At 40.5% G+C, this 25,751-nt stretch overlaps 1 protein-coding gene across 4 annotated transcripts; it reads right to left on the bottom strand.

Annotated features, from left to right (window-relative positions):
• Positions 1–20: 20 nt before the first annotated feature.
• On the bottom strand, positions 21–25,751 carry pot1 (protection of telomeres 1 homolog). Of its 4 annotated transcripts, none has more exons than XM_077568384.1 (19): positions 25,657–25,751; positions 24,245–24,370; positions 22,867–22,939; positions 22,719–22,810; positions 21,334–21,441; positions 19,799–19,876; positions 19,597–19,714; positions 17,813–17,943; positions 17,444–17,737; positions 15,608–15,763; positions 6,821–7,005; positions 6,528–6,625; positions 4,724–4,753; positions 3,919–4,075; positions 2,524–2,726; positions 1,458–1,596; positions 1,249–1,334; positions 876–973; positions 21–786 (listed from the first exon to the last, which is right to left on the bottom strand). In XM_077568384.1, exons 2-19 carry the CDS (start codon positions 24,350–24,352, stop codon positions 550–552), a joined length of 2,391 nt encoding a protein of 796 aa, XP_077424510.1. In that variant the 5' UTR covers positions 24,353–24,370; positions 25,657–25,751; the 3' UTR covers positions 21–549. The 4 variants fall into 4 exon arrangements, with proteins under 4 accessions (XP_077424510.1, XP_077424511.1, XP_077424512.1 ...); XM_077568385.1 differs by having other exon boundaries at positions 22,719–22,807; XM_077568386.1 differs by lacking the exon at positions 21,334–21,441.

The following is a 25,751-nucleotide window of genomic DNA, read 5'->3' as shown; positions in this document are numbered from 1 at the left end:
CAGCAACAATGATTCATCCGTTTCACTGTGGCCACCATTACTTTATTAACTGAACAGGCAGCCACTTCAAATTTGAATATTCTCACCTGTCACACACGTGTAAGAAAGAAGTTAGTCAGAAGTTGTAGTTCTCTTTCACTTCCTGTATGCATCCCAATCATTTTGTCTCCTTCCTATTTTGCCCGCATTCCTTAGCTTTTCACTTCCTGCACGTCCCATTGCTTGTCTAAACCACATTTTCACTTTCTGTATGAATCGTGATGCTTTTGCCTAAAATGACACACTTTTCCACACTTCTCATGCATGTAACATTTTTGCCTATTTTTTCCTTGTTTCATTCCAATACTTTTGTCGAAACATATGTCCCAATAATTTGTCAATATGTCCCATTTTCTTGACTTTTTACTCAAAACAGAAAGCCAAAAGACTATGGAGGTTGGTCCTAAATGTCTAATTTCCAACAGACCAAACGTGATTAAACGCAAAACTTCCCTTTTAAAAGGGCCCTCAAAATTGCCATTTTTTCAAATAAACAAAACCTTTTTTGTGTCATCTTTGAAGGTGTTTGTGTGAGCGTGTGCTTGTGTGACAGATCTGATAGAAGGTTGGAGTGTTTTCAATGTTGTTTGATTCGATAACATTGTAAGCCGCCAAGCACAAGTCCAGCCACGGACGGTCACCTCCGGCGCCCTCCGGTGGACAAAGGGAGTCCAGCGTTTGACGGATTTGGTCCTGAGCCTGCTGATTGACTGCGGCGTCCTCCGCCGACACACCAAAGAAGGTTTCCTGATCAGAAGACACGCAATCGTTCATTGCTGTGACGTGACGTGACGTGACGTGTCGTGACGTGACGTGTCTCGCCTGCTCCGACTGACCGCGTCTCTCCAAAGGAAGACGTCGTCCAAGGTGTCGCCGGCATCCCGCAGACGGAACTTCAGCAGCAGGACGAACGTCATAAGTTGAACGCCAAATGCTACACAACACAGAAAACGATGGACAAAAGCATTGGGACACTTCATGTGTCATTTGGACAAAAGGACACGTACACAAAGTGAAAATCTGCTTTGGACAAAATGTTGTCTCACATGCAGAAAATGAAAAGCGAGGAAATGTGGGCATTGGACAAAAGTGTTGACGAAAGTAATGGGACATCCACTTGCAGTGAAAAGTGTGTTTTGGTCAAAAGTATTGGGACATATACAGGAAGTGAAACGTGAAGACTTAATCATGTGCAAACCGCAAACTGACCTTCAGCGATGTCTTTCTCGTCCATGATTTTTTCTCCGTCAGCTGTCGGTTCTCTGACGCCGGCTCCCTCAGAACATTGCTTGCACCTGAACCACACACACACACACACACACACACACACACACACACACACACACACACGCAAACAGAAAGTCATCAGCTGACCTTGTTCTCCCCAAATGGATGGTGGTGGTGTCAGAGGTCCCGACCCGTAGAAGCTCTTCCTGCCACGGAAGAGGAAGGGGACGCTCAGGTCCAGCAGAACCAGATCACCTCCCCGTGACCACCTGACAGGGACCACGTTGTGGTACGTGGCCGCCAGGTGACGCGCATCCTGCAGCGAGCAACCTGAAAAAACATTGCGGTGATGCTTTTCATTTATCTTTTAGGCATGGCCGATATTCAATTCTGAAGGTATTTAACTGTGACAAAAATGTTGCCGTATCACAGTATTAAATCTACAGCTCTGAAATGTCTTCTTTTTTTATACAGTATTAGGGTATTTAAAAACAGCATTTTTTCCCCCATTCAACACAATATACTGTATTTTGAAAAAATATATTGAATAGTTTTTGCATTAGGAAACATGGACCATGCTAAGTCAGAACTGAACTTTGTTTGTATAGGCCTCTGAAAAGAAAGGAAAAAAAGAAAAGAAATGCTGATTAGTGTTTCCTCACTATAACGCGGTTCACTTTTTCAGTTTTGCAGATTTCTTGTGTGGAATTTTGCATGCTTTTTTTTTTTTTTTTAAACTACAGTAATGTACCTATTTTATAAAAATATACATGAAAGTTTAAACATTGAGAATGTTTAAATGTGAGAAAATGTAAAATAAGAGAAGTGTATAAATTGTGTATTGAGGGGTTTTAGAGCCTTAAAACATTTATAATAAACGTAAAACATAAAGATAACTACTTCGCAGATTTCATTTATTGCGGGTATTTTTTGGAATCTAACCCCAGCGGAAAACGAGAAAACACCGTACAGGTGACAGGACAGTTTAAGTGCTAATTGAAAACAAGCAAACCAGCAATTGGCCAATCCTGATAATAAAAATGGTAAGAGGTAGTAATGGTGACATCATCGGCGTGCATAATGAGCTTCATGTTGCAACTCCATTTCTCATCATCTCCCACTGCAGGACTGACTTCGTGTGGAAATGACATTTTTTGCTTATTTGTTATATTCCTGTCAAAAACAATTAATTAATTCCACTGGTCTTATAAATGTGTCCTAGACGAGCGACCAATCGAATTTATTTGCTCATTTTACCGGTGAGGAAGATGAGCTCCTTGGTCCTCCCCTCGGACGTGAGTTGCTTGGACAGGTGCACGTTGAGCGTGTGACCGGCCGGTCCCGCCGCCAGGTGAACCGGCCCCGAGAGGGACCAGGGTGGCGGGCTAGTGGGCCCGCTCGGGCCGGCGGACGCTTCGGCGTACACGTTCGCCACACGCTCGTCGTCAGGAACGTCCTGCCTGCAAGACAGCGCGCTTTGCAATCAAATCACTCAAAACAGATAAAGATGTTGCGTTTGCAATTTTTTGAGGCAGATGCCGATTTTTGGCAAAACATTTTAATCTGCTGATTATTTAAAAATATATTTAATGCATACATTTTCACAATTAAGATTAAGATACTTTGATTGACAAGTCCATAGTATGACCTCATTAACAAATTTCATCAAGTGTACAATATCATTGTATAGATTTATTTATCAATAATAAAAAACATTCTTACTTGTTTACAACTGCTGTAAAGCATTAAGATGTCTTGGGATTTACTGGGCTAACCTGGGACCTCAGGGATTATATTTTGTTCCATGTCATGTGGGAATGTGTGTTAAGACAAAAAAAAGTATTTGAGTCCTTGAAATATCAACTTTAGAAGGATGGATGGAAGGATGGAGGGAAGGAAGGAATGTCAACTTTAAATATAACTTGAAAGGGACTATGAAAAAATAAAACAATAAAGTAAAATAAGAATAGCATAAACTAAAAATAATAGCGATTGAAAAAAACAAGAATACTGAGTTCCTGTGCGTTTTGGCCTCTTGGGGGCAGTGTGGTGCCGTGCATCCATGTTGTACACACTTAAAGTGAGTACAGAAGATATTTGCGATTAAATTCTATCAAAATAACTCGGTTTTCACACATTTGTGCCTTTGCGTAGTGTTATCTTACCTGAGGGTTTGTGTTCCCACAGCATTTGTGTGTGAATAATCGTTATTTGAAGTAAAAACACTCCCGGAGTTGATGCTAACTTCCTGTTCTCCCTTCGCTTTTAGCATTAGACATAGGCTAGCGATGTTTTAAAAACGAAGCATGTTTTGTATTTAAATATTAAGTTGATTGAATTCTTACCGCCGTGTGTTTAGTTTAACAGTTAACTCCAACTGGGGTGTCATTAAATAGCTTAAAGGACGCGCGGGGACAACAGAATAAAATACGCTACACACTTGCTAGCCGCTAATGCTACGTAAGCCAAATGGTGCATTCAGGTTACTTTCACAGCATTGGAAACTTCGGTTTTTCCCCCCCAATAACTTTTTAAAGGGAAAATAATTAGCCATTTGGCCCAATTGCCCGATTGTTTGGCCGATGTTTGAAGGCCAATAATGGGCTGATTGTACTCGGCGTCCGATTAATGGGTCGGGCCCTCGTTCCGTACATGGAGGTGCACTTGCTGCAGTAGAGTTTGAGCGCCCGGTGGAGTCTCCGGGGCTGGTAGGATCGCAGCTGGGCTCTGACGTGATGGACGCCGCCCGGCTCGCAACACATCAGCTCGCCCAGGTTGATGGGACGAACATCGTGATCACACCTTCGCTCTGGAAGGCAACACAAGCACAAATATTCAAAAGAAAACAAAAAACAGAGTGAGGAGGATGTGGCGCTCCAGGTGTGCTCAAGGTGTTGCTCCAAATCTTAACTGTCAGGACATTTTTTAATTCATTTTTTATTTTATTTTTTGCACAGTTTAGGACCTTTTACAACATTGTAGATTGGGCTGGGTGATACAGCCTTAAAATACAAATCTTTCCACACAAGTCCAATTTTTAGTCATTCACTTACAAAAAAAATGGAACCAACAATCATATTAGTGAAAATAATGTTTTCCTGTTTATTTCTTCACATCCTTTAAAATTTCTAACATAACATTCAGGGAGCTCCCAAGGTTATTAGTATGTCTTAAAAAGTGAATTGGAAACGTAAGCAATTTTCTACAGTATGGTAAATATTTTTTCCCCCAAAATTAAAAAATACATGAAAACTTTCTCAATTCTTTGTTTTATTGCCGAACAAAAACAAATGGTTCAGAATGTTCCCAGGGTCAGTAGCATCTCTTATACGCTCTAAAAACAGTTGGGTCAAAAATAACCCAACTATGGGTCAAAAATGGACCAATCCACTACTTGAAGGAAATTTAACAAAACAAAACTCACCCAGCCCTAGATTCAAGTCATGATGTTTCATACCTGTGCTGATTTCCATTGAAGCCCCACTCACTAAAAAAAAAGAGAGAGAGAGAGAGAGAGAGACATGGAATCAAGATGCTTAAAAAAAGTGTTTTACAATATTTGATAAGCAAATGTCAGAAGACTTTTATTAAGAAACCCTGGAACTTCTTAAAGGTGTGACAAATGGGCATGTCTACTTTTAATGCACAATTTGGCAGGTGAAGTGAGATTAAAAAAAAAAAGCTTCTTGTGGCCACCAGAGGGCAGCACACATTGTTGTATTGTGACGGTAAAACAAAACACAATTTCAAACTATTCCGTGTATATAGATAGTATCCATATATGAATATATATACATATTCATCTAGACACATTCATATGCATATTCTAACATATATAAACATATAAAAGTATTCACATTGTTGTAAAAGTTTTATTGAAAATCTTCATTAAAATAGATTTTTTTTTACTAATTTATTTTTTATAATCTGAAAAACTAAATCTTTACAAAAGAGTGTAAAATACATTTATGCCTAATCTTTATTACTTTGTCAACACAAAAGCCAAGGCCAGCATAATTATTTTTATTTTTTTTAACATATTTAATATTTGATCTACAAGATAGCAGATAGCAGTAAACCTTCTTAAGGCCACCTCTCTTAAATTTAGTTCTATTCTCATTCCCTAAATATGACCATTGCAATATGTGCAAAAAATTCAACATGTACGTCGGATAAAATACTCCTGAGCAACAAAGCAACTATTTATGTTGCGTGTGGCATTTATTCATCTTCATTGTATATAATTGCCTCAGTCATTTTTAAGTCAGTGTCACAATATCAATTAAAAAATGCTCAAATCTATTCTACTTGAGGCAAATGGATTCTTTTATTAATATTAATAAATCACAATTCAATTAAAATTTCAATTATTATACTCGGGGCAGCACGGTGGCTGACTGGTTAGCACGTCCGCCTCCCAGTGCAGAGGACGTGAGATCGAGTCCGGGCTTCGGCCTTCCTGGGTGGAGTTTGCATGTTCTCCCCGTGCTTGCGTGGGTTTTCACCGGGTACTCCGGTTTCCTCCCACATTCCAAAAACATGCATGGCAGGTTAATTGAACACTCCAAATTGTCCCTAGGTGTGAATGTGAGTGTGGTTGTTCGTCTCTGTGTGCCCTGCGATTGGCTGGCAACCAGTTCAGGGTGTACCCCGCCTACTGCCCGAAGCCAGCTGGGATAGGCTCCAGCACCCCCGCGACCCTTGTGAGGAAAAAGCGGCCAAGAAAATGGATGGATGGAATTATTATACTCCACAATTAAAAAAAATCCTAATTGCATTTTTTTTTTAAATTAATACAAATTTTTGAGTTGTTTAAATTTATACGTTTACATATATTTTTTAAATAACTCATCTAATAAATTAGTGTTTCAAACTATTTTATTTGTATTAACATTTTTGTATATTCTTGCCAACATAAATAAAGAAAAATATATTATTACAAATACATATATTATTATAAATTTTGTTTGGTCTAAAAGGAACTTACATACATATAGTGTTTATTTTTTTACTTTATTTTAAACGCTGAAACATTTTCTTGTTTCGTACCAAAAAATAAATGATTGTTTGAATAATCGTGATTTCAATTTTTGCCAAAATGATGGTGATTTTTCTCTCTCCCATAATCGAGCAGCCCTGGGCGATTATCTTATTAGGGATGGTATTATTAGGTTGACAAATTCAAACAGCAAGAATGTTCATTTTGGTACACGAAACTCATGATGAAAGCTCATGTTCTGTTCTGTGTTCATCCTCCTTACCTGGAGACTCTGGAGGTGTGTTCCACACGCCCCACATAGCAGAGTCGTTGACTTCGGGATGCTTTTCCTGGTTGGATTCGTGGAAAATGTCCATCGTCCTGCGGGCAAAGCAGGAAGTCAACACGGACATTCAACAGATTCCGTTGTCTCACCGCATGGGAAAAGTGGCCGTTAAAGAGCCGTTTTTAAAGAGCCGGATTTTTCCCACCCAAAACAAAACAACAACAAAAAAAAAATTAAATATATCTATAAAATTAAAAAAAATATATATATATATATGAAAAAAAAGTCACCTCCTGAGCTCGTGAACGTCGGGACTGTTGTCGGGCAGAACGCGGATGCCCCTGCCGTACGCCGTGCCGCCGTGCAGGTGGAAGGAGAGATGGTTGACCTCCTCCACCTGGCTGCTGCTCAGCCCGGGAACCTTGACGGAACCCGGGATGGCTCGCAGGTTGAAGATCCTCAAGAAGTCTCCGGGCTGGTGGGGGACATTGACAAAGATGGTCAAACTACAGCGTATTATATACACCTTGCAATAAATGATATTTATCAACATCTAGTAACTGCTTAAATCCTTTATTTGTTTATTTAGGAAAGTGCAACATCAGTAGTTTGCTCGTGTTCTACGGAAGTTCAGCTTTAGGAACATGTAACATCGATCACTATATTGTCTTACTGTACTAGGAACGCGCCAAGTGAAGTTTATCTTCTTTTTTTTAGGAAACTGCAACTTTCAATAGTTTGTCTTCTTTTTGGGAACGTAGAATATGAGTATTTTGCCATCTCTATAAAAAATAAATTAAAAAAAGACCAGTGCAACATCAACGGTTCCCCTTTTATAGAAGGTGCAGGATTATGACAAATGGTTTCTTTTAAGGAATGGTTTTTCTTCTGTTTAAGAAGGTGCAACATCAATACTCTTATTTTTACAGAAGCCCAAATTTAATAGATTTTCTTCTTTTTAGGAAAGTCATCAATAGCGATCATCTAGTTTGCCTTTAAAATAAATAATAATAATAATAAAAGTCCAACTTCAATAGTTTGCTTTATTTATGGAAGTGTAACATCAATAGTTTGCTTTCTCTGAAAAGGAAAAAAGTCTAATAGTTTGTCTTCTTTTTAGGAAGGCACAACATCAACGGTTTATCTTCTCTATAGGAAAATTAACTGTCAATAGATCACCATTTTAGGTAAGTGCAACATCAAGATGACTGTTCCCTTTTCATGAAAGCCCAACTTTAATAGTTTGTCTTTTGTTGTTGTTGTTGCAAAGTCATCAATAGCTTGCCTAATAATGAAAAAAAAACTTCAAAAGTTGATATATTTTTTAAGAAAGTGAAACATCTGGTTTGCCTTTTTATAAATAAATAAATAAAAGCCCAACTTCAATAGTTTGCTTCATTTATGAAGCAGTTTGTCTTCTCTATAAAAATGAACTGTCAATAGGTCTCCTTTTCAGGTAAGTGCAACATCAAGATGACTGTCTCCTTTTTATGAACGCGCAAATTCAAAAGTGTGTCTTCTTTTGAGGAAACGTGCGAAAGAGTCGCAAGTGAGCTTAACGCATCGCTTCCTTCCTGGCTCTGCTATTCCTGCCAACGCCAGCAGATGGCGCTGTGGCACCAAACTTTGCATGGTGACCAGTGAGTCAGATGCCTGGAGAGGACTTGCTTCCCCCCCTCAAATGTTTGTCACGACAAGCCTGAAGAAGACAGAAACATGTCCTCCTCTTCCTCACATCATCATCATCATCATCATCATCATGGTGATTATTGAGTTGGCTGTCAGAGGCGATCAAACATTGTCCTCACAGTCATACGTATTCAAGGAAGCCACAAACAAACATACATGAAGTGTAATCGCATCAGAGCTGAGGAGCAGAAGAAGATGAAGATGAATGCGTCATCTTCAGCCAAGCATCACGTGTGTTGCGAGTGTCGAGGCGGGAGGCGGGAGGCGCCGAGGCCGGAATGCTGCCGCTAACTCCCGTCGCACGTGCAAGCGCAGTACCTAGAAAGCAGTGGAGTGCTTGTCAAGTTGCTCCATGGGCAGTCACTTCATTCACCGCTCACCGCTACTATCACTTCGCATTTTCACAAACCAAAGCGCAACATTTGGAATTGTGGGAATGCATTCAGATTTCAGCTTTTCCATGCAATTTCTGCAGAAATCTAGTTTCAGTTGTTGGTGGCTGTTTGTGTCTGGCCATGTTTCCGCCGCATGCGCAATATCGCCTGACAAACGTATGAAGTGCTGCCTTCAACAGTGAAAATGCTTCCATTGTCCACTTGTCCATTACATTCCACCGAGTGTGGATGCAAACACACTACTTGGGTTTGCAAATCCGTTTTTTCTTCCCGTGTTTTCCCAGCACGTCTCCCTGGAGAGCAAAAGTGTTAAAGCAGCCGAGTGACGAGAGAAAAGCAGCTGAAAGCTTCTCAGGAGTCCACACGGACACGCACGCACACGGGAACAAAAGTGCGGTAGGAGGACAAATATGAAAAAAGGCTGGATGTGTTTGATTGCCAGCTTGCTGCATGCAGGCGCGTGTTCACAGGTAGAAATGTCAGCAAAGAAGGAAGAGCGCATCCATGGAAATTCCACACAAAATAAAACAACCCACACCTTCACACTAAAAACAATTCATGTTGCACCTTCTTAAAAAAAAAAAAAAGGCCTGCTATTGATAATTTTTTTTTTTTTTTAAGTCAAATTATTGATGTTCCACTTTCCCAAAAAGTAAACTGATATGTTTCATTTACATAAAAAAAAAACAAAAGATTGATGCTAAACTTTCCGAAAGCTATTCACTTTGGCAAAAAGAAGACAAACGATTTCTGTTCCACATTCCTCAAATGAAGGTAAACTACTGATGTTGCAAAAGACATGATACTTTCCTGAAAGCAGGACAAACCATTCATGTGGCATAAATAAACTTCAACTTCCTAAAAAGAAAAGATTGAGGATGTCATACATGAGAGAATATTTGTATTGCGGAATCTTCCATTTATTTGTGAGTTTACAGCCGTCGGTGTCATTTACAACGCCATTAACTGTTCTGCTGCCGATCCATAGCTAACGTAAAGCCAACCGTTAATCAGTCACGCAGGGGGGGGTTGGGGGGGGGGTACTTTTCCACCTACTGAAGTGATGCACGTGCGTACTACTTTGCTGTCATTTTCTCTCCTGTCTTTGAGGGATTAAGAGCATTTCCTTTTTTAAAGGGGGGGGGGGGGGGTCACTGTGAGTGTCGCCACGGCAACTGGAGAATAGCGCCGCATAGAAGTGCTTTTAAGAGTGCGTTTGGTTTGCAGATATTGGGCCAATAAGCGGGTTCAGTGGGGACCGCGTTTACTTCTAATGAGCAGATTAGCACGCCCGGGAGGCGTTAAGGGACCGTGTGGACGAGCCGGGCGGGAAACGTCTTCCCTGCGGCAAACCATTTCCATATTTGGCTGCAACAAAACCCAAACACTTGATTGCCGGCACCTTGTCAGCGCCCTTTGAACGACTCGAGCATGGACAGTCCTTCAAATTCGGCCTACAGAAATTGTCAGACTGCTGCATTATACACTCGCCGACAAAAGTATTGGGACAGTAAAGTGAGGCCCTTTCAACCGTCTGCGAGTGACAAATAAGCAATTGTGAAGCTGATCCACGGATGGGAAAGCAACGAGCTCGTCTGGCAGGAAAAAACAAAAAAGAAATCCCTTCAGATGTGGGCTTTTCTTTTTACAGGTGACATTCGCATGAAAGGCAGAGAGGTGTCGACGGGTGAAAAATGAACAATTGTGAGGGCTGAAAAGTGGCCAGTCTGACAGAAAACAAAGACTCCACTTGTACTACTGGGACAGGTGAGCATGATGAAAAGCACATTTGTCAATGAGTGAAAAACAAACAATTGTGATGCTGAAAATCAGCAACACTCGAAAAACTGTTGGGCCAAAAATCTTTTCTTTTTTTTTCATCCATTTGTAAAAGAAAAAAGACAATATAAGGCAATATTCAATTTCAAAGTAAAGTAAAATAAATGAAAGGGGACAGAAAGAAGTCAAACCCAACTATAGGTCAAAAATGGACTAAACCTCAAACTTGGGTCGATTTCAAGAAACGTGTCTTTCAGCGTAAAACAACTCATAAATTCAAAAAATGGGGTCATTTTGTATATAACAAGCCAGAACTTTGGGTCCAATTGACTCGGCGGAGTGTGCTCACAATGGGTAGGAGATTGTAATCTGTGCACATCTCTGTCTGCTCCAAGTCTCTTGTTTACCTTCGTTGTCTATTGTTTATTAAATGTTCTAGGTTGACTGAACCCGACACCCATAAAGTGGATCAGACCATTTTTTAAAATCCAAAATGGGGTTACTTTTGACCCAACTGTTCTTCGAGTGAATGAGCCAGTCCTGGAAAAAACAAAGTGGGATTATTTCCTTTAAGAGACGAGTTTTGTCTGAAAAGACTCCATTTTCATAAGTTGGCGATGTAGCCAACACAAAAAAACAGAAAGCTGCCTACGGCTGACAAACAAGCCATTGCGATGGTTGAAATCGGCTCGGAAAACAACTGGCTCGTCTGGTAGAAAATGGCTTCCCCTTGCAAAGAATTCAAAGCCATTGGAGGAGTAACCAACATGAAAAAAGACAGCAATTGTAAAGCTGATCCTCTACTCGGAGACCAACAAAAAATGGCTTCCCTTTCAGGTTAGGGATTTACCTGTGAAGGCTCCTTTTGCGCTTTTTGGAAAAATAACCAACATGAAAATTAGAGATCTATCAATCGATCAATTGTGACGCTGATCTTGGCCAGTCTGACGGAAAATGGCTTCCCCGTGTGAACACTCCATTTATGCTAGTTGGAGGTTTACAAAATGGAATAATCAATATCAAACTCATATTGATTCATAAAACCATGAATCGATTATTATTATGAATATCTCTTTTTTTCCCCATAAATTCACTCAAAAAATATAGTTTTAAAGGCTTTTTTTTTTTTATCTTAGTGTTTTCTTGAGATGGATCGTTGGCATGAATTTACAATCATTCTCTTACATTAATAAAGACCTGACTTATTGCACTTTAAGACCATTCAGAATCTCAAGTATTGAATTAATTAACCAGTTACTGCCTCCACAAAATTACATGTGGAATTTGTAATCATGCAATTGATGTTCCATAATTAATCAATATCGATTGAATTGAATCAGGAAAAATCAAAAGTGAATCAAACTGAACCCTTGCGAATCGAAATCGAATCGTTTGAGGAAATTCAAATCGATACCCAGCCCTAGTAAGAAGACTCCATTGACGATTTGGCGGCCGAAGCCACATGACGTTCTTCTACTAGTGAAAAACAAAAACCGGCGTCACTGTTTCAGTATTTTGTGATGAAGTGAGAATCCTATTTTGCATGCGTATGACTGTTTTCTCCCCCCTGATGCTTTTCACCTCAACACAGGCAGCAGCATTCATGTCACTTCGCTTCCGCTGGCTGCTTTTTCATTTGGATTTTTGGGAGGAGAAAAGCGCCGGCGGGCCCACATAAAATCTCATTTAGCTCTTTGCCGCGCTCGCCGCCGCGCGGGGAAACAGAGGAGGAGCTGCGCGTTAGCTCAGCGGAAATACTTGAAAAACAACAAGCCGCGTTAGCCCGACAGCATTCGGTGACACAGAAACACAGAAACGTACAGCGACGTCTGATCAAGCGGGAGCGCTAAACTGGAGATAATGAGCCGCGGCCACGGGGGGCTGTCACGAGAAAGACGGAGGGAGGCAGAGAGAGAGAAAGGGAGAGGGGGCGAGGGAGAGAGCGAGAGAAAAGGAAGGAGAGAGTAAGAGAGAAAGGGAGGGGGAAAGCGGGGCAGAGAGGAAGGGAGAGAGAAAGGAGGAAGGGAGGGAGAGGGGGAGATGGAGAGAAATGGAGGGAGAGAGAGAGAGAAAGGAGAAAAGGAGGGAGAGAGAGAGGAAGAAAAAGAGAAAAGGAGGGAGAGAGGGAGAGGAAAAGAAAGGGAGGGAGAGAGATAGGAAGAAAAAGAGAAAAGGAGGGAGAGAGGGAGAGGAAAAGAAAGGGAGGGAGAAAGAGAGGAAGAAAAAGAGAAAAGGAGGGAGAGAGAGAGAAAAGGAGGAAATGGGAGAGGGAGTGCTTGACGAATAAAAGTTGAGTTGTGTAATTGTCAAAAGCCGTCACGTGTCATTATGGCGACCTTGGAGGTCCGCGATGGCCATTAAGCATCAAAATCAACAACATGTTGACGACTCGTTTGGAGGACGTTGATTGCAAATGCGGACACGCGGTGACAAATGTTCAAAGCGTTCTTGGAAAGAAGCTCGTCCAGCGGATGCGACAACCTCCGCAAATGTGTCTATTTCAGCCAAACTGGCTTTGGTGACGTCACTACGCGGACGGCGGATTGATTGAAGCGGGCGGGGTCAAAGCAATTGCAACTCCCGAGTTGTTAAACGCCGCCGTGGTGGCGTAATGGAGGCGCGTGTGCGTGCGTGTGTGCGTGCGCGCCAACTCTGATGTGACTTTGCAACTGCCACAATGTCATCGACGCCTCAACGCACAACTGAAGAAAGATGCTTGCGCTTGCACACCTCCACAACACGCACACGCGCACACACACCTCCACAACACACACCTTGTCGATGTGCGAAACTCAACTTGTTTGCAAATTCAATTAACGCGTCTCTCAGTTTAAGAATAAGAAGAAAAAGAAGTGACGGCCGGGCTAATCATAGTTTGACTAATGCTGCAACTTGCACACGTGTTGGGATTTGCCCAAAATGGCTCCTGCAAACCAAAATGGCTGCTGGCTTTTTTAATTTCAGATATGTGTCCTTGGAACCTTTTGGCGGATCCTGTTATGATAAACATTCACACCCAATTTTTGTGTCAATCAGTAAAACTGGTGTTGGGGGGTAGACTATTTCTATATTTTCTTAATAATAATAATAATACATTTTATTTATAATGCCCTTTACATCACAACCGCTTTTATTTCTTTTCTTAATTCCCAGTTTATTTTATCATATTGTCTTTTACCTTTGTTTTTGACCTTGATTCTGTTTTCTTTTTTTAGCCTTTACCTGATTTTATTTTGTCGTCGTTTAGTTTTTAGCTCCAGTGTTTCCTGGGTGCCTTTCCTCACATTGTTTCTCTGTGCCTTGCCATGTTTTTTCTTTTTATTGTATTATGGATGTTTTGCTTAGCACCCTGAGTTGCATTTTAATGTATGAAAGGTGCTATTTAAATAAAGTTTGATTGCTTGATTGATTGATTGAGGGTGAATAGTTTCTAATATTATTTGAGGTCATTTGCTTAAAATAACCACATCAAAGCAAAACCTTAACTCTTTGACTGCCAAAAACGTTAAATGACGTTTAGTAAAATCCTATGGAGGAGTGCCAAAGACGTTAAAAGACGTTTTTTTCAAAACAGAGGTGAAACTAACCATTTTCTATTGTTGATTACTGAAAAACGGAATAAGGTAGAAACAAACTTTTTTTTCTGATGAAAGATGAGAGTCCAATCTTTCATTTGGTAGTATGTGTGTTTCCATAGTCCAAACACATAATTTTCTGTGGACCTTGAAAGACCAGTCAAAAATGCTTAAATCAGCTAGCACCCACGGCATCCCTTTTCTGAAAACGTCTGGCAGTCAAAGAGTTAATGGCAAACAGAGATGACAAATCCCAGTCCAGAAAGTTAAAACCCTGCCACAGATTGGCTTTAGCCCCTGGTGCTAGCTAGCTAGAAAGCTAGCTCCCATGGTGCTTGTTTACCTACGAGGCAAGTCATCGAAATGATCAAACTTTGACAGCATGCTTGGTCCACATTAGAAAGCATAGGTCAAAAATGAATCAATTAAAAAAAAGTTTAGCATCACCCATCTGTCTCGGACAAATACATTTTTTACAGGAAATGCAAAAATGTGTAAATGCGTCAAAAAGAATCCAACTGTGCATTCGAAAGCACAAATTGAACTCATCTAGAGGTCTTGTTGACTTTTGCTGTTATCTGCCATTCCAAAGGCTTTAAAGCACAACGCAAGAAAGAAAGAAAAAAAAGGGGGGGGGGGGTTTGAAACCTGGAGGATTGCGACTCCATGTGATAAAAGAGAGACAATCCCTGGATGTCACGCGGCGGCTCAGCAGAGAGCAGCTTTATTTACCCGCTGATGCTGCTCGGCTGGCATCGCTGCACTTCCACTCTTTGAGCTTCACTCGTGCAAAATCATCTCAACCTTTTTGAGAACAAACATTTGTGTCATTTTTCCTAACATTTTGACCAAGGAATGTCCGAGACATTTGGCTGACAGAACTTTCTGTGGTTAGCCTTGCTCCGAGTCCGGCACTGTCCCACTGTCGTATGGTGTTCCACAGGGTTCTATTTTGTAGGATTTCACTGAGATACAGTACAGACCAAAAGTTTGGACACACCTCATTCAATGAGTCAATTGCTTTATTCTCGTGACTATTTACATGATCCATTCTCACTGAAAACTAAGAATGAACACATGTGGAGTTATGTACTTAACACAAAAAAAAGGTGAAATGACTGAAAACATGTTCAGTAACTCCACATGTGTTCATTCTGAGTTTTGATGCCTTCAATGAAAATCAACAATGTCAACGGTCATGAAAATCAAGAAAATGCCTTGCATGAGAAGGTGTGTCCAAACTTTTGGCCTCTACTGTACAGTATATCTCGCACTAAGCAAAAAAAAATTGTTTTTAAAAAATCCAAGGCCTGGATTGCACTCAATTCCTTGAACGTCAATGAAAAGAAAAGAGAAATGATGGTCTTTGGTCCCGGCGGCCCTTGTACATTCCGTCCTGCTGACTTGGACACCTTTAGGCGTCTTGTCTAAAGCCAACCGTTTTAAACTTGGGCTTTAAACTAAACCAGCAAATTGGTGATGTTGTCAAATCGAGATTTTTTTCATAGACATGCTAAAAAGACACCAAATAACTTTTTTTAAAATGTGAAATATTAAAAGAATAAAAATACAAGACTGTACAGTTTCTGTTGTGTCGGTTAGTGACAGAAGTTTGCATCAGAAGTCTTTGAATTCTGACCTTGAGCTGCCGGGCGGACCGCACGTGGTTGTCGTACACCAGCACGTTGGCGATGAGCTTGTCGTGCTCCTCGGAGAAGGAGGTGGGCCCCTCCACAATGTTGGAGTCCACCCTCACTTTGAGCAGAGCGTGAGGGCACCGGGTGCCATCCCACACCTGCCGGCGAAAAAGATTTGTCACAAACGACGACGACGACGTGATCAATTCATCAGAACAGTCCCAAGAGAAAGAGCCACATTTTTGAACATTCACGAATTTGCTCACAAAAACGTATACAGACGCTCCCCTACTTACGAACATTCGAGTTATGAACAACGGTACATACGAACATTTCTGCGCGTACAGTATGTCGAAAAATGTTCGGGAAGAAATGCTGCGAGTTCGATTTTGTATTGCGCGTAGTGCTTCTTTCCGCCGCTAATACCGACGATTGGCGCTGTGACGGCTCATTGGAGGCTGAGCAACGTGGCGAGGAGGAGGAAGAAGAAAACGCCGGTCGCCGTGAAGCAGGAAATAACTTTTGAAGCCGATTCCAGCGACGACGAAGAATCTCTCATGATATAAAATCCTCCTCTTCCTCCTCCTCCATCATCTCCTTAAGCATCGAGTACATCTTCCAAAAGTAAGTTCAACTTCATTTTATTTATCTTATTACGTACATGTACATACTGTGTGTGTGTCTTTCGCTCTCTCTCTCTAACATACGTAGTACAGTACAGTACTGTACGTATTCTCTCCATTTTATTAAAAGTTTTTTTCAGTACAAACCAATGCAGGTTACTTGTACAAGCCTTAAACATACTTATACAAACCCTCAATATACTTATATAGGCTTTAAACATAAATTATAATACAAAATATAGCACTGAAGCAACTTACGAACAAATTCACCTTACGAACGATCGTCCGGAACGTAACTCGTTCGTAAGGTGGGGAGCGTCTGTACAAACGTTCTATTAAATTTTTTTTTTAAAAAAAAGTATTCGGCTTTTTCCTGTGTAGAAAATTCAGAGGCGGCCACCTCCAGCCTGAGCCACTGATATCGCTCAACACGGCGCTCCAGCAGTGTTGATTGAGCTCGGCAGGAATGCTTTTTAACTGCAGTTGCGGTGATTCGCCATTATGGAGGCGCTATATCAACAGCAGTGCGCCGGAACAACCGAAGAAGAAACAGCTATCTTTTTTTTAAACTTTAATGTACCAAAGAAGAAACAGATCATGGAGCAAGTAGCAACCGTTGTGCACGGCCATTTCCTGGTTGCGAGGCAGAGGTTTGCGCGCTCCAGCCATCGCCAAAGTCATAAAAACACAGCATATACAATAAACATAATAAAGTTTTACAACAACGCTGAACTATATTTACAATTGAATATGTACTAGTGGATACATTTTTAATAATTGTAGTTTAAAAAATGGCAAAATTAATTAATTAATTAATTAGCTAGCTAGCTCCCTAGCAGGTAAAGGAGCACCATGGGAGCTAGCTAGGGCATAAGAGGTCAACCAGGGCCATGTTGCAAAAAAGCAGTTTTAAACAGATTTGTGAATAATGAGAAAACTGCAAAATAGAAACAGATGCAAATATACTTTTTTTCCCCTGATGAAATAAGAGACTCTTCTCCATGTTTTTCTAGCAATAGAACACAATATTCTGTGGGCCTTGCAAAAATCAGTCAAAATCTAGTAAAACAGCTGTGAGCAAAGGGGGTCGCTTCAGTGAAAATGGCTGGAAGTGAATGAGTTAGGATTGATTTTGAAAATGTGTCAAAATGAAATGTGGTCAAGACTGAGTCGGCATGTCGCTCAAAAGTGGGCCAGCAAAAAGAAGTCTCTTACCCTGAGCAGGGTGCAGGTGGAGTCGACGGGCGCTTTGGCGAGCAACTGACAGGTGAGGTCAAAGTACATTTTGGGCTGGGCGGCGGATAGCGCCACGGTGAGGTCGGGCGGCAGCAGATTCTGACTGGCCACCCACGAGCGCAGCTCCGTCACCATGCGACGATCCTCCTCGCTCAAGCTGAAGGTGCGGCTGGAGCTCCGAGGCTCCATGTCGGCGCCCGCCATCCCGCTGAAGGTCGCCGCGTTAAAACCAAAGGTGGTGACCAGCGTGAGGGAATCTTTGTAAGGCTGAGTCTGCGGGGACGACAGCAAGGACGTGAGAAGAAAGCGGCAGATCGCCGCCGTGATTCGTCAACAGTGATACGGAACCTTGACTTTGTGTAAGCGCACGATGTCGCCGATCTGGAATATTTGCGGGTGCGACTCCATTTTGGGGCAGAAAATGGTGCAGCTAATCTTTTGCTCAGATTGATCCGTGATCTTCAGGCTGGAACACATGTCTGCGGCGAGGAGACACACACGGCCCTGCTCGTTTGATCAGACTCTTTTTTTTTTTTTTTTAACTTCCTCCAACAAGAAAGTTAGTGATATGTCTTCATTGTCTATTTGGTTATATATTATGTTCAGTGTTTCCCACATCATCTTAATACTTGGGCGGGCCACCCAAGTAAACTGGCCACCACCAGAGAAGCTTTAAATCAATAAACTTGATCTATTACTCACATTTTTCATGGCCGTCAAATAGTGCACGAATGCCTGATTTGTTCTAATGTGAACGAAAACGGCAACCCGATCGTCGCCGCCCCAAGAAAAAAAAAAGAAAGAAAAGAAAATCACTCAGGAGATGAGCTGATGAGATCATCTTGATCACGCGCGAGCGAGAGGATCTGTGAACGCTGAGCGAGAGGCTTGTTAACACGTTCATAATTCGAGCGCAAATGTCTGGCCGTGGCGCCGCGCTCACTCCACCTCGCCGCATGTGTGGCGGGAACGAGGATTTGCATCCAGGACAACATCTGCCGCAATCAAAAGGAACCAGCAACTTGATTACACGGTCTCTGATTCGTTGTAAATATGATTCGCATTCGTCGTACTCTCGATATGATTAATTTCAATGACAAATTTGATTCATTCCTACTTTGGTACGATATGATTTATTTGAAGTACTACGCGAGACGATACTATTCACACCAATTACAAAAATGAATTGAGAAGCCCTGAATTAACGTTATGCATCAATAAACTTCAATTTCAATACAGTAATAATTCACTCCAATATTGATATGATTCAAGGCAATTATCATGATTCACCTCAATTATGATTGAATTGATAAGAACTACAAAGTTGAACTCCAGTTCTATTGCAATGATGCCCTAAAATTATGATATGAATCGATACAATTCTGTCAATTATGATATGACGTAATGAATCAGACCAAATATGATACTAGAGATACACGGATATTGTTTTTTTCAGAGCCCATACCGATGTCAATAATTAGTAGTCAAGGTAGCCGATAACCGATAATGGAAGCCGATCCCGTTGTAACCGTTATAATGTCTTAAATCGTGTTTATTGAGCAATTTTTCAGACTTTTCAAAATGTAGAAGTTTTTTTTTTCTTCCAATCTCAAACAATTGAAACAAAATGTTCAGGGAGCTCCCGACGTTATTAGTATGTCTTAAAAAGTTAATTGGAAACTTAAGCAATTTTCTACAGTAAATATTTTTTTCCCAAATTTAAAACTACCTGGAATCTTAAACTTTCTCATTTCTTTGTTTTAATGCTGAACAAAAAAAAATGGTTGATAAGGATCGCTAATTGAAAATTGAAATAAATAACTCCCTGAGATTAAAATTGTTTTAGATATACCTTATATCGGCCGTCAGATTTAAAATTTAAAAAAAAAAGGCCGATACTGACATTGGTCAAAATGCTCAACATCGGCGCTGATAATTAGCCAGGCCGATTATCGGTCGATCCCTGCAGTATATGATACCACTCATTTCCATCTATGATACAATTCACTACATTCCCAATGCGATGTGAGAATTAGTCCAATTATAACACAATATCATTGATGACAAGTACCGAATGAAGCAAGAAGATTGGAACGCGAAACGAGACAATTGCGTCCAATTTGAATCCTGACCTGATCCGCGACTCTTGAAGGGCTGTTTGAAGAAGACCACCACGCCGTACACGTTGACCACAACTCCAGGTTTCAAGTCCGCGAGCTTGACGTAAGTGTACTTCTGCGCGCTGGAAACCTGCACAGGATCACAACAACGGAACAATCGGCAAAAAGCACGTTACATGTCGCAATTTCAGGGTTTGCCTGATGGGCTTCTGACCGCAGCAGGGGGGGGCAAAGCTTTTGTGGTCCGGGCTTCTCGTGGAGTTGGGAGGTCACCGGGTGGACGGGGAGACACCTGAAGCACACAAGACAGACTTCATTTGTGGTTTTTAACTGCAAGTAGGGCTGGGCAATAAATCAAATGAATTCGATACATCGTCATTTCAAAAATGGAATCGTTGAAAATATTCTAAATCGTGAAATCGACTGTTACATCCAAATGTTTTGGTGAGTTGTAATTTTGCATAAGTGGCAGAATGCGGTCTGGACGTGTTTACAATAGCTAGCAACTACTTCAGAATGTTAAGTTGATGTTAAAACTGATCTGGAATCAGTATACATTATTGTTGTCTGAACATTTTGCACAGGAAGGATTTTGGAATAAATGAAACCTTTAAATAAACGTTTGTTGGGTTGAATAGATTCAAATTCATTCAAATGCTAATCGCCCTGAAAAATGGGGATTTCCTTTTTTGACCACATCGCCCAGCCCTAACTCTAAGCCAACACTGCTGACAAGATGAGAGAAGCTGCGAGGGCAAGTTGTCGAGCAGACGCGCACACTCGTCATACCAGCAAGACTAAACCTGCATTCATGCATCAAAATCAACCGCCACATGTTTGTATTTTTCTAACATTTGTCAATATTACATTTTTGTGTGTGTGTTTAACAAATAAATGATCAAATTCTAATTATTTTTTATTTTCCATCTATTATTTTTGTGCTTTGGTCTAATATTCTTTGTATCCATCCTGTTTAAATGAATATTGTACAAATAGAAAAAAAAACAGTCAACAAATATTTGTAAACAAAATCATGCAGAAATATTTATTTATAAAATCTTTTAAAATATTTTTTCCCACAATTCCATAGTATTTGTACAAGTATTTTTCAACTAACAACTTTTATTTTTCATCAAATAATTTTTGTTTTAAATCATATTTGAGTATTTTTACATCTAATATTTTGATTTGCTTTTTTTTATTTCATTAGATTTTGAAAAATCTATATATGAAGTAGGAAGTTTTTTAAATATATATATTTCTATCTAATAGTGTATTTAATTACTTTTTTTGCATATTATTTTCTAATATTTGTGCACATGTGTTTTTCACTATTTCCGAGTGCATTTGGAAATATCTTTTTCTGTGTTATATATTTGCATCTAGCATTCATGCATGTGGCCGTCCTAATAAATCATTTATTTGAGATGCCCGCTTGCAAAAATGTAAGACCTCCCGTTCACTAAACATCAACTTGAGCAAGAGAAGACAACATTGTCATAATCACTTGTCATTTTTAGTGCATGTTGCCATAGTATTTTGGATATACTATTAACTTGTAACACTAATTATGAATTCATGAAACACTCTACGACGCTAAATAAAGTGTTCAAGATCAAATGTCATTTTGAAGGATAATGAAGGCCTTCCTTGTGAAGTGAATTCGTGTGTGGTTACTCGCGGCAGCAAAAGGCCACGTTTGTGATGTTTAATCTTCGTCCTGAACACGCTTGACGGCAAAATCCTCACGCGGATGACGGCTTGCTCTCCCGACAGCAGCAGGTTGAACAAATGCCTTTTGTCCTTTCTGGCCGTGGGAGATTTGCCCACCGTGAAGCCCGAGGCCGTCACCGCGTCCTGGCGGGAAACACAAGACGTGCGCCCATTAAAAGCGAGCCGGCGGAGGGAAATGGAGCGCAAGGCGTTTCCTTTGCGTTGCCAGGCGGATTCAAGTCGCATGCCATGCCTGGATGATGACTTTGCAGCGTCATTCATGCATTTTCACAACACGGCGCTTTCTGTTGTCTGGAAGCAAGTGAGAATTGATCCAAGAGTGAGAAGTGTCCAAAAGATGACACGAAAGGCCACACAAAGTCGCTACAATTGTTGCTACTTTGAAGATTAGTGGCCAGAAGTCAGAAAGAATTACAATTAGGACTACAACGTACGCTTAGTTTCATAATAATAATAATAATAGTAATAAATCTAGCAACTATTAATCTGATTTTTTATTAACATTTATTTAGTTTCTTTCCTTTGCTTTCTTGAAAAACAACATCAAAGTGAAAGAGCCCAAAATGGACAAAATGATTACGCCTCACTCAAACAAACAAGAATCGTGATCATTGTTTTTCAAAATAAAAGCAGGCGTTTGCAAATGTCTTCTTTTGAATACGAAGATCATCAGAGCATATTTACTGTTAAGAGGCTAAAATTCCCAGAATGTGGACAATTTGTAGTTAAAAAAAAATGTCGCCAAATGGTTAAACGATTATCATAATAGCAGTTGATTAGTTTGATAATCAATTAATTGTCGATTCTTGGATGAATTGTTGCAGATCTAAAATATTATGAATAGTACAGAATTCACAAAAATTATGCAGCAAAATGATTGATGACAATTAGGATAAAATGAAATTATGAAGCAATACAAAACTATTACCATAATTATTGCTAATTTCATTTGTCATATGATACATTTCACTGCAAGACAATTCACTCCGATTACAATCAAATCTGATTGACAGCAATTACGATGTGATACAATACTGCACAATTATGACACAATTAATGCTAATCATAAAGTGATATGATATGATTCCATCAAAAAACGGATCGGACTACAGAGTCAATTCAAACCTGACAGGCTGAGAAATCCAACATATGCGTTTTGTTTAAAGAGTACAATGCTAATGCTAACTCATTTGCTGCTATACAAGTAAAAAAAAAAACATTGCAGTGAAAAAGCTCATAAATACAAAACCACGTGGTGGTGAAAAAAAGCCCTTTGTGTGGTCCCCCCAGGTGTTTTTTTGTTTGTTTTGTAATCCCGTAACACAACAAAAACTAATGAATTAACATTTCAGAAAAGCGGCGGTGTTGAAAGCGATCCATCAGCCGCCAATTAGACGTACCCCTTGATTGACAGCCTGAGAGAAGTCGTTGGCCAGCGTCCCCAGCAGGACCATGTTGATGGACGACGTCTCCTGCGGCCCGCAATTCTCTTCTGACACAACACAAAGTCATTCAAGCTGCTGTCCAACGTCAAGTCCAAATTCGTACCTTCAATGGCGGCCTTCAGGAAGAAGTGGTAAATTGGTGACGACACCAGGGGACCTTTGTGGACCACTCTGCCCTGGACGCAAACACACACAATGTGATACAATAAATCTCTTTTGTCTTAAAAAATATATATATGCGTCTTCTCTCTCATAAATACGACCACGTATAAATTTAGTTTTTTCCCCAGACCGGAGGTGATTTTCTGAGAAAAATACCCGCAAATTTGTGACTTTATAAAGTGGCAAATTTGTGGGGGGAAAACTTGCAAATTTGCCACTTTATATAGTGCACATTTGCTAGAAAAATACTGGCAAATTTGCGACTTCAAAAAGTGTTACATTTGTGACTATATAAAGTGGCAAATTTGTGCGAATATTTTTTTTTTTGCAAATTTGCCAGAGAAAAAAAACGTGCAAATTTGCCACTTCACAAAGTGCAAATTTTCTAGAAAAAAAAACCCTAAAAACTTACACGTAGCGTAGCTAAAGTCTAGCATGTGAATTTGTTGGTGGCTAATGAATGGCAAACTGTTAATAAAATGAAAAGGCAGGTTGGAGACGGATTCATTCTTAATTTAAACTTTGCACGTCATACACGGGAACGGCAACACTTCCTGATCCACTATCAGCTGACTAAACACTGACCAATCAGAAGCTAGCATACTTTAGGTAAATGCAAGTGCATGACGGAGAGCAGCAGATTCCACACCTCATTTTCGTTGAAAAACCAAAAGTCTGAGTTTTTTTCTCGCAAATCTACCACTTTATAAACTCACAAATTTTGCGACTTTATAAAGTCGCAAATTTACGGGGGCGTTCTCTTGCAAATTTGCCACTCTTAAGTCACAAATTTTACGAGAAAAAACTCGCAAATTTGCCACTTTAAGCCACTTTTTTTCATCTGCCATGTGGATTTCTCGTAAGTTTCTGAGGTTTTTTTCTCTCGCAAATTTGCCACTTCATAAATTGTAAAATTTCTGACCATAAAGTGGCAAATTTCTCGCAAGAAAAACTTGCAAATAAAACTTACGAGGAATACACACGGCGTATAACTTGGATGTTTGTGCCAATACATTATAAAGTGGCAAATTAGCTATTTTATAGTCGCAAATTTCCAAGTTTTCTTTCTCACATATTTGCCACTCTTTCGTCGCAAATTTACGAGTTTTTTTCTGGCAAATTTGTCACTCTAAAGTCGCAAATTTTGCGAATTTATAGCCGCAAATTGACAAGTTTTTTTTCCTCTAACGTGGCAAATTTTGTGGCTTTAAAAAGTGGCAAATTTGCGAGTTTTTTTTCTCTGAATATTACCGCCCTATAATAAATAAAAATATTTATACGTGGCCATAATATGCCGTCGTACGGATATGCTTCCATACCTTGATCGAGTGGTGGCTATGGTCACTGTCGATGCTGATATGCGCGATTGGAATGATTGTCAGGTGGCCGCCTGGCTCCGCCCCATCCGCCAACACAATGACAGGCATGGTGGTGGCAGCAGAAGCCTAATAAAAAAATAAAATAGAAAAACATCAGTTTAATCATGTTTCATTTGATGAGGTTAGGGCTTCGAAATACTAAAAATCACATTTTGAATTCAAATCGTTTTTTTAGAATAAACTGAAAATCAACAGAGCCTAGCCTTCGCTTTGAAGGCACCACAGATGACGTCTTATCAGCAAAGGGGCTTAAACAGCAAAGTGGGACTGGAGGGGGAGTGCGTCAGAGCTTTTGGGAGAGTAACCCAGGAAAGTGGTCCCAGCAGGTAGCGCGTGGCTTCCTGTCAGAGTCGCTTAGCTTGAGTTTGAGCAGCGTGTGGTGGGAACAGCCTGGCGGGCAGACGCCACGTTCGCTCGCTCGCTCGCGCGGAAATGCCAGCGCGGAAAAAGACATTAATGGGATGAAACTCGGTGCTTTGGAGGGCGGGAGGCTGAATTAAGAGGAGGATGGAGTCATTCCGGAGCTTGGAGCTGAGCGACGTTCCCCGACTTTGACCTTCCAGATGCTACGAGTCACTCTCTCCCTCTCGCTCGCTCGCTTTGGCTTAAAACCAAAACACAAACTCACCTGAAACTAGGGCTGTGTGATTTATCAATGTTCACAATTAATTTGCATTTATTGGTTAGAATGATGTTCCATTATGCCAGTGAAATAGATACACTAACTACAATGTATTTCCTTTGTGTATTACACAGATTAGCTGTCTTATCTGCGTGTAAATAAATGTCACCCTAACTGACAGGTTTGTGATCGACAACGAACGTGTAGCAGTGCAATCGCAATGCATTCTGGGTAGCGACGCAACAAAATCCGTGACCGAAACAAGCCGAACTGTAATACAAAAACGATTGCTATCAGTCTTCTACACCAGCTGTAATATCACACATTTCATAAACACATACTCAACTGGTCAACTTTAGACCAACTACTCTAACAGCCATTTTTTATTTTATTTTTTTATTACAAAAAAAACAACTTGGCACACTTTAAGAGATGCTAACGTTAGACGAGGCGACGTTGTACTGTTATCAGGTTGTGGGGCTGTTTTGTATATTCAACAAACGCCGAATATCGATGTGAAACTGGAACAATTAGAAAATGAGCACAAATCTATTGTAAGTGCCCATCGAACGTCCACCGAGTGAGGAAACTCAAACGGAAGGAATTTTGCATGAACTCTGGCGCTTGTTTTAGCATGACGCTAAACGGTCGCCAAGGCAAACGACTCACAAAATCTGCTGTCGGAACGAGTAGTGGACAAGTGAAATAATATTCAGGTGATAAAACGTACCTTTTACTTTTGATTTCCCCCGCTGTACTTTCGAACTGGCAGGCTGCAAAGATGCGCATGCGTACTAGGAAAATGCGGAAGCTGCTGGAACGCGC

The sequence above is a fragment of the Vanacampus margaritifer genome, chromosome 6 (assembly GCF_051991255.1).
Source record: "Vanacampus margaritifer isolate UIUO_Vmar chromosome 6, RoL_Vmar_1.0, whole genome shotgun sequence".
Taxonomy (NCBI): Eukaryota; Metazoa; Chordata; class Actinopteri; order Syngnathiformes; family Syngnathidae; genus Vanacampus; species Vanacampus margaritifer.
This window is presented reverse-complemented; position numbering and strand designations above follow the sequence as displayed.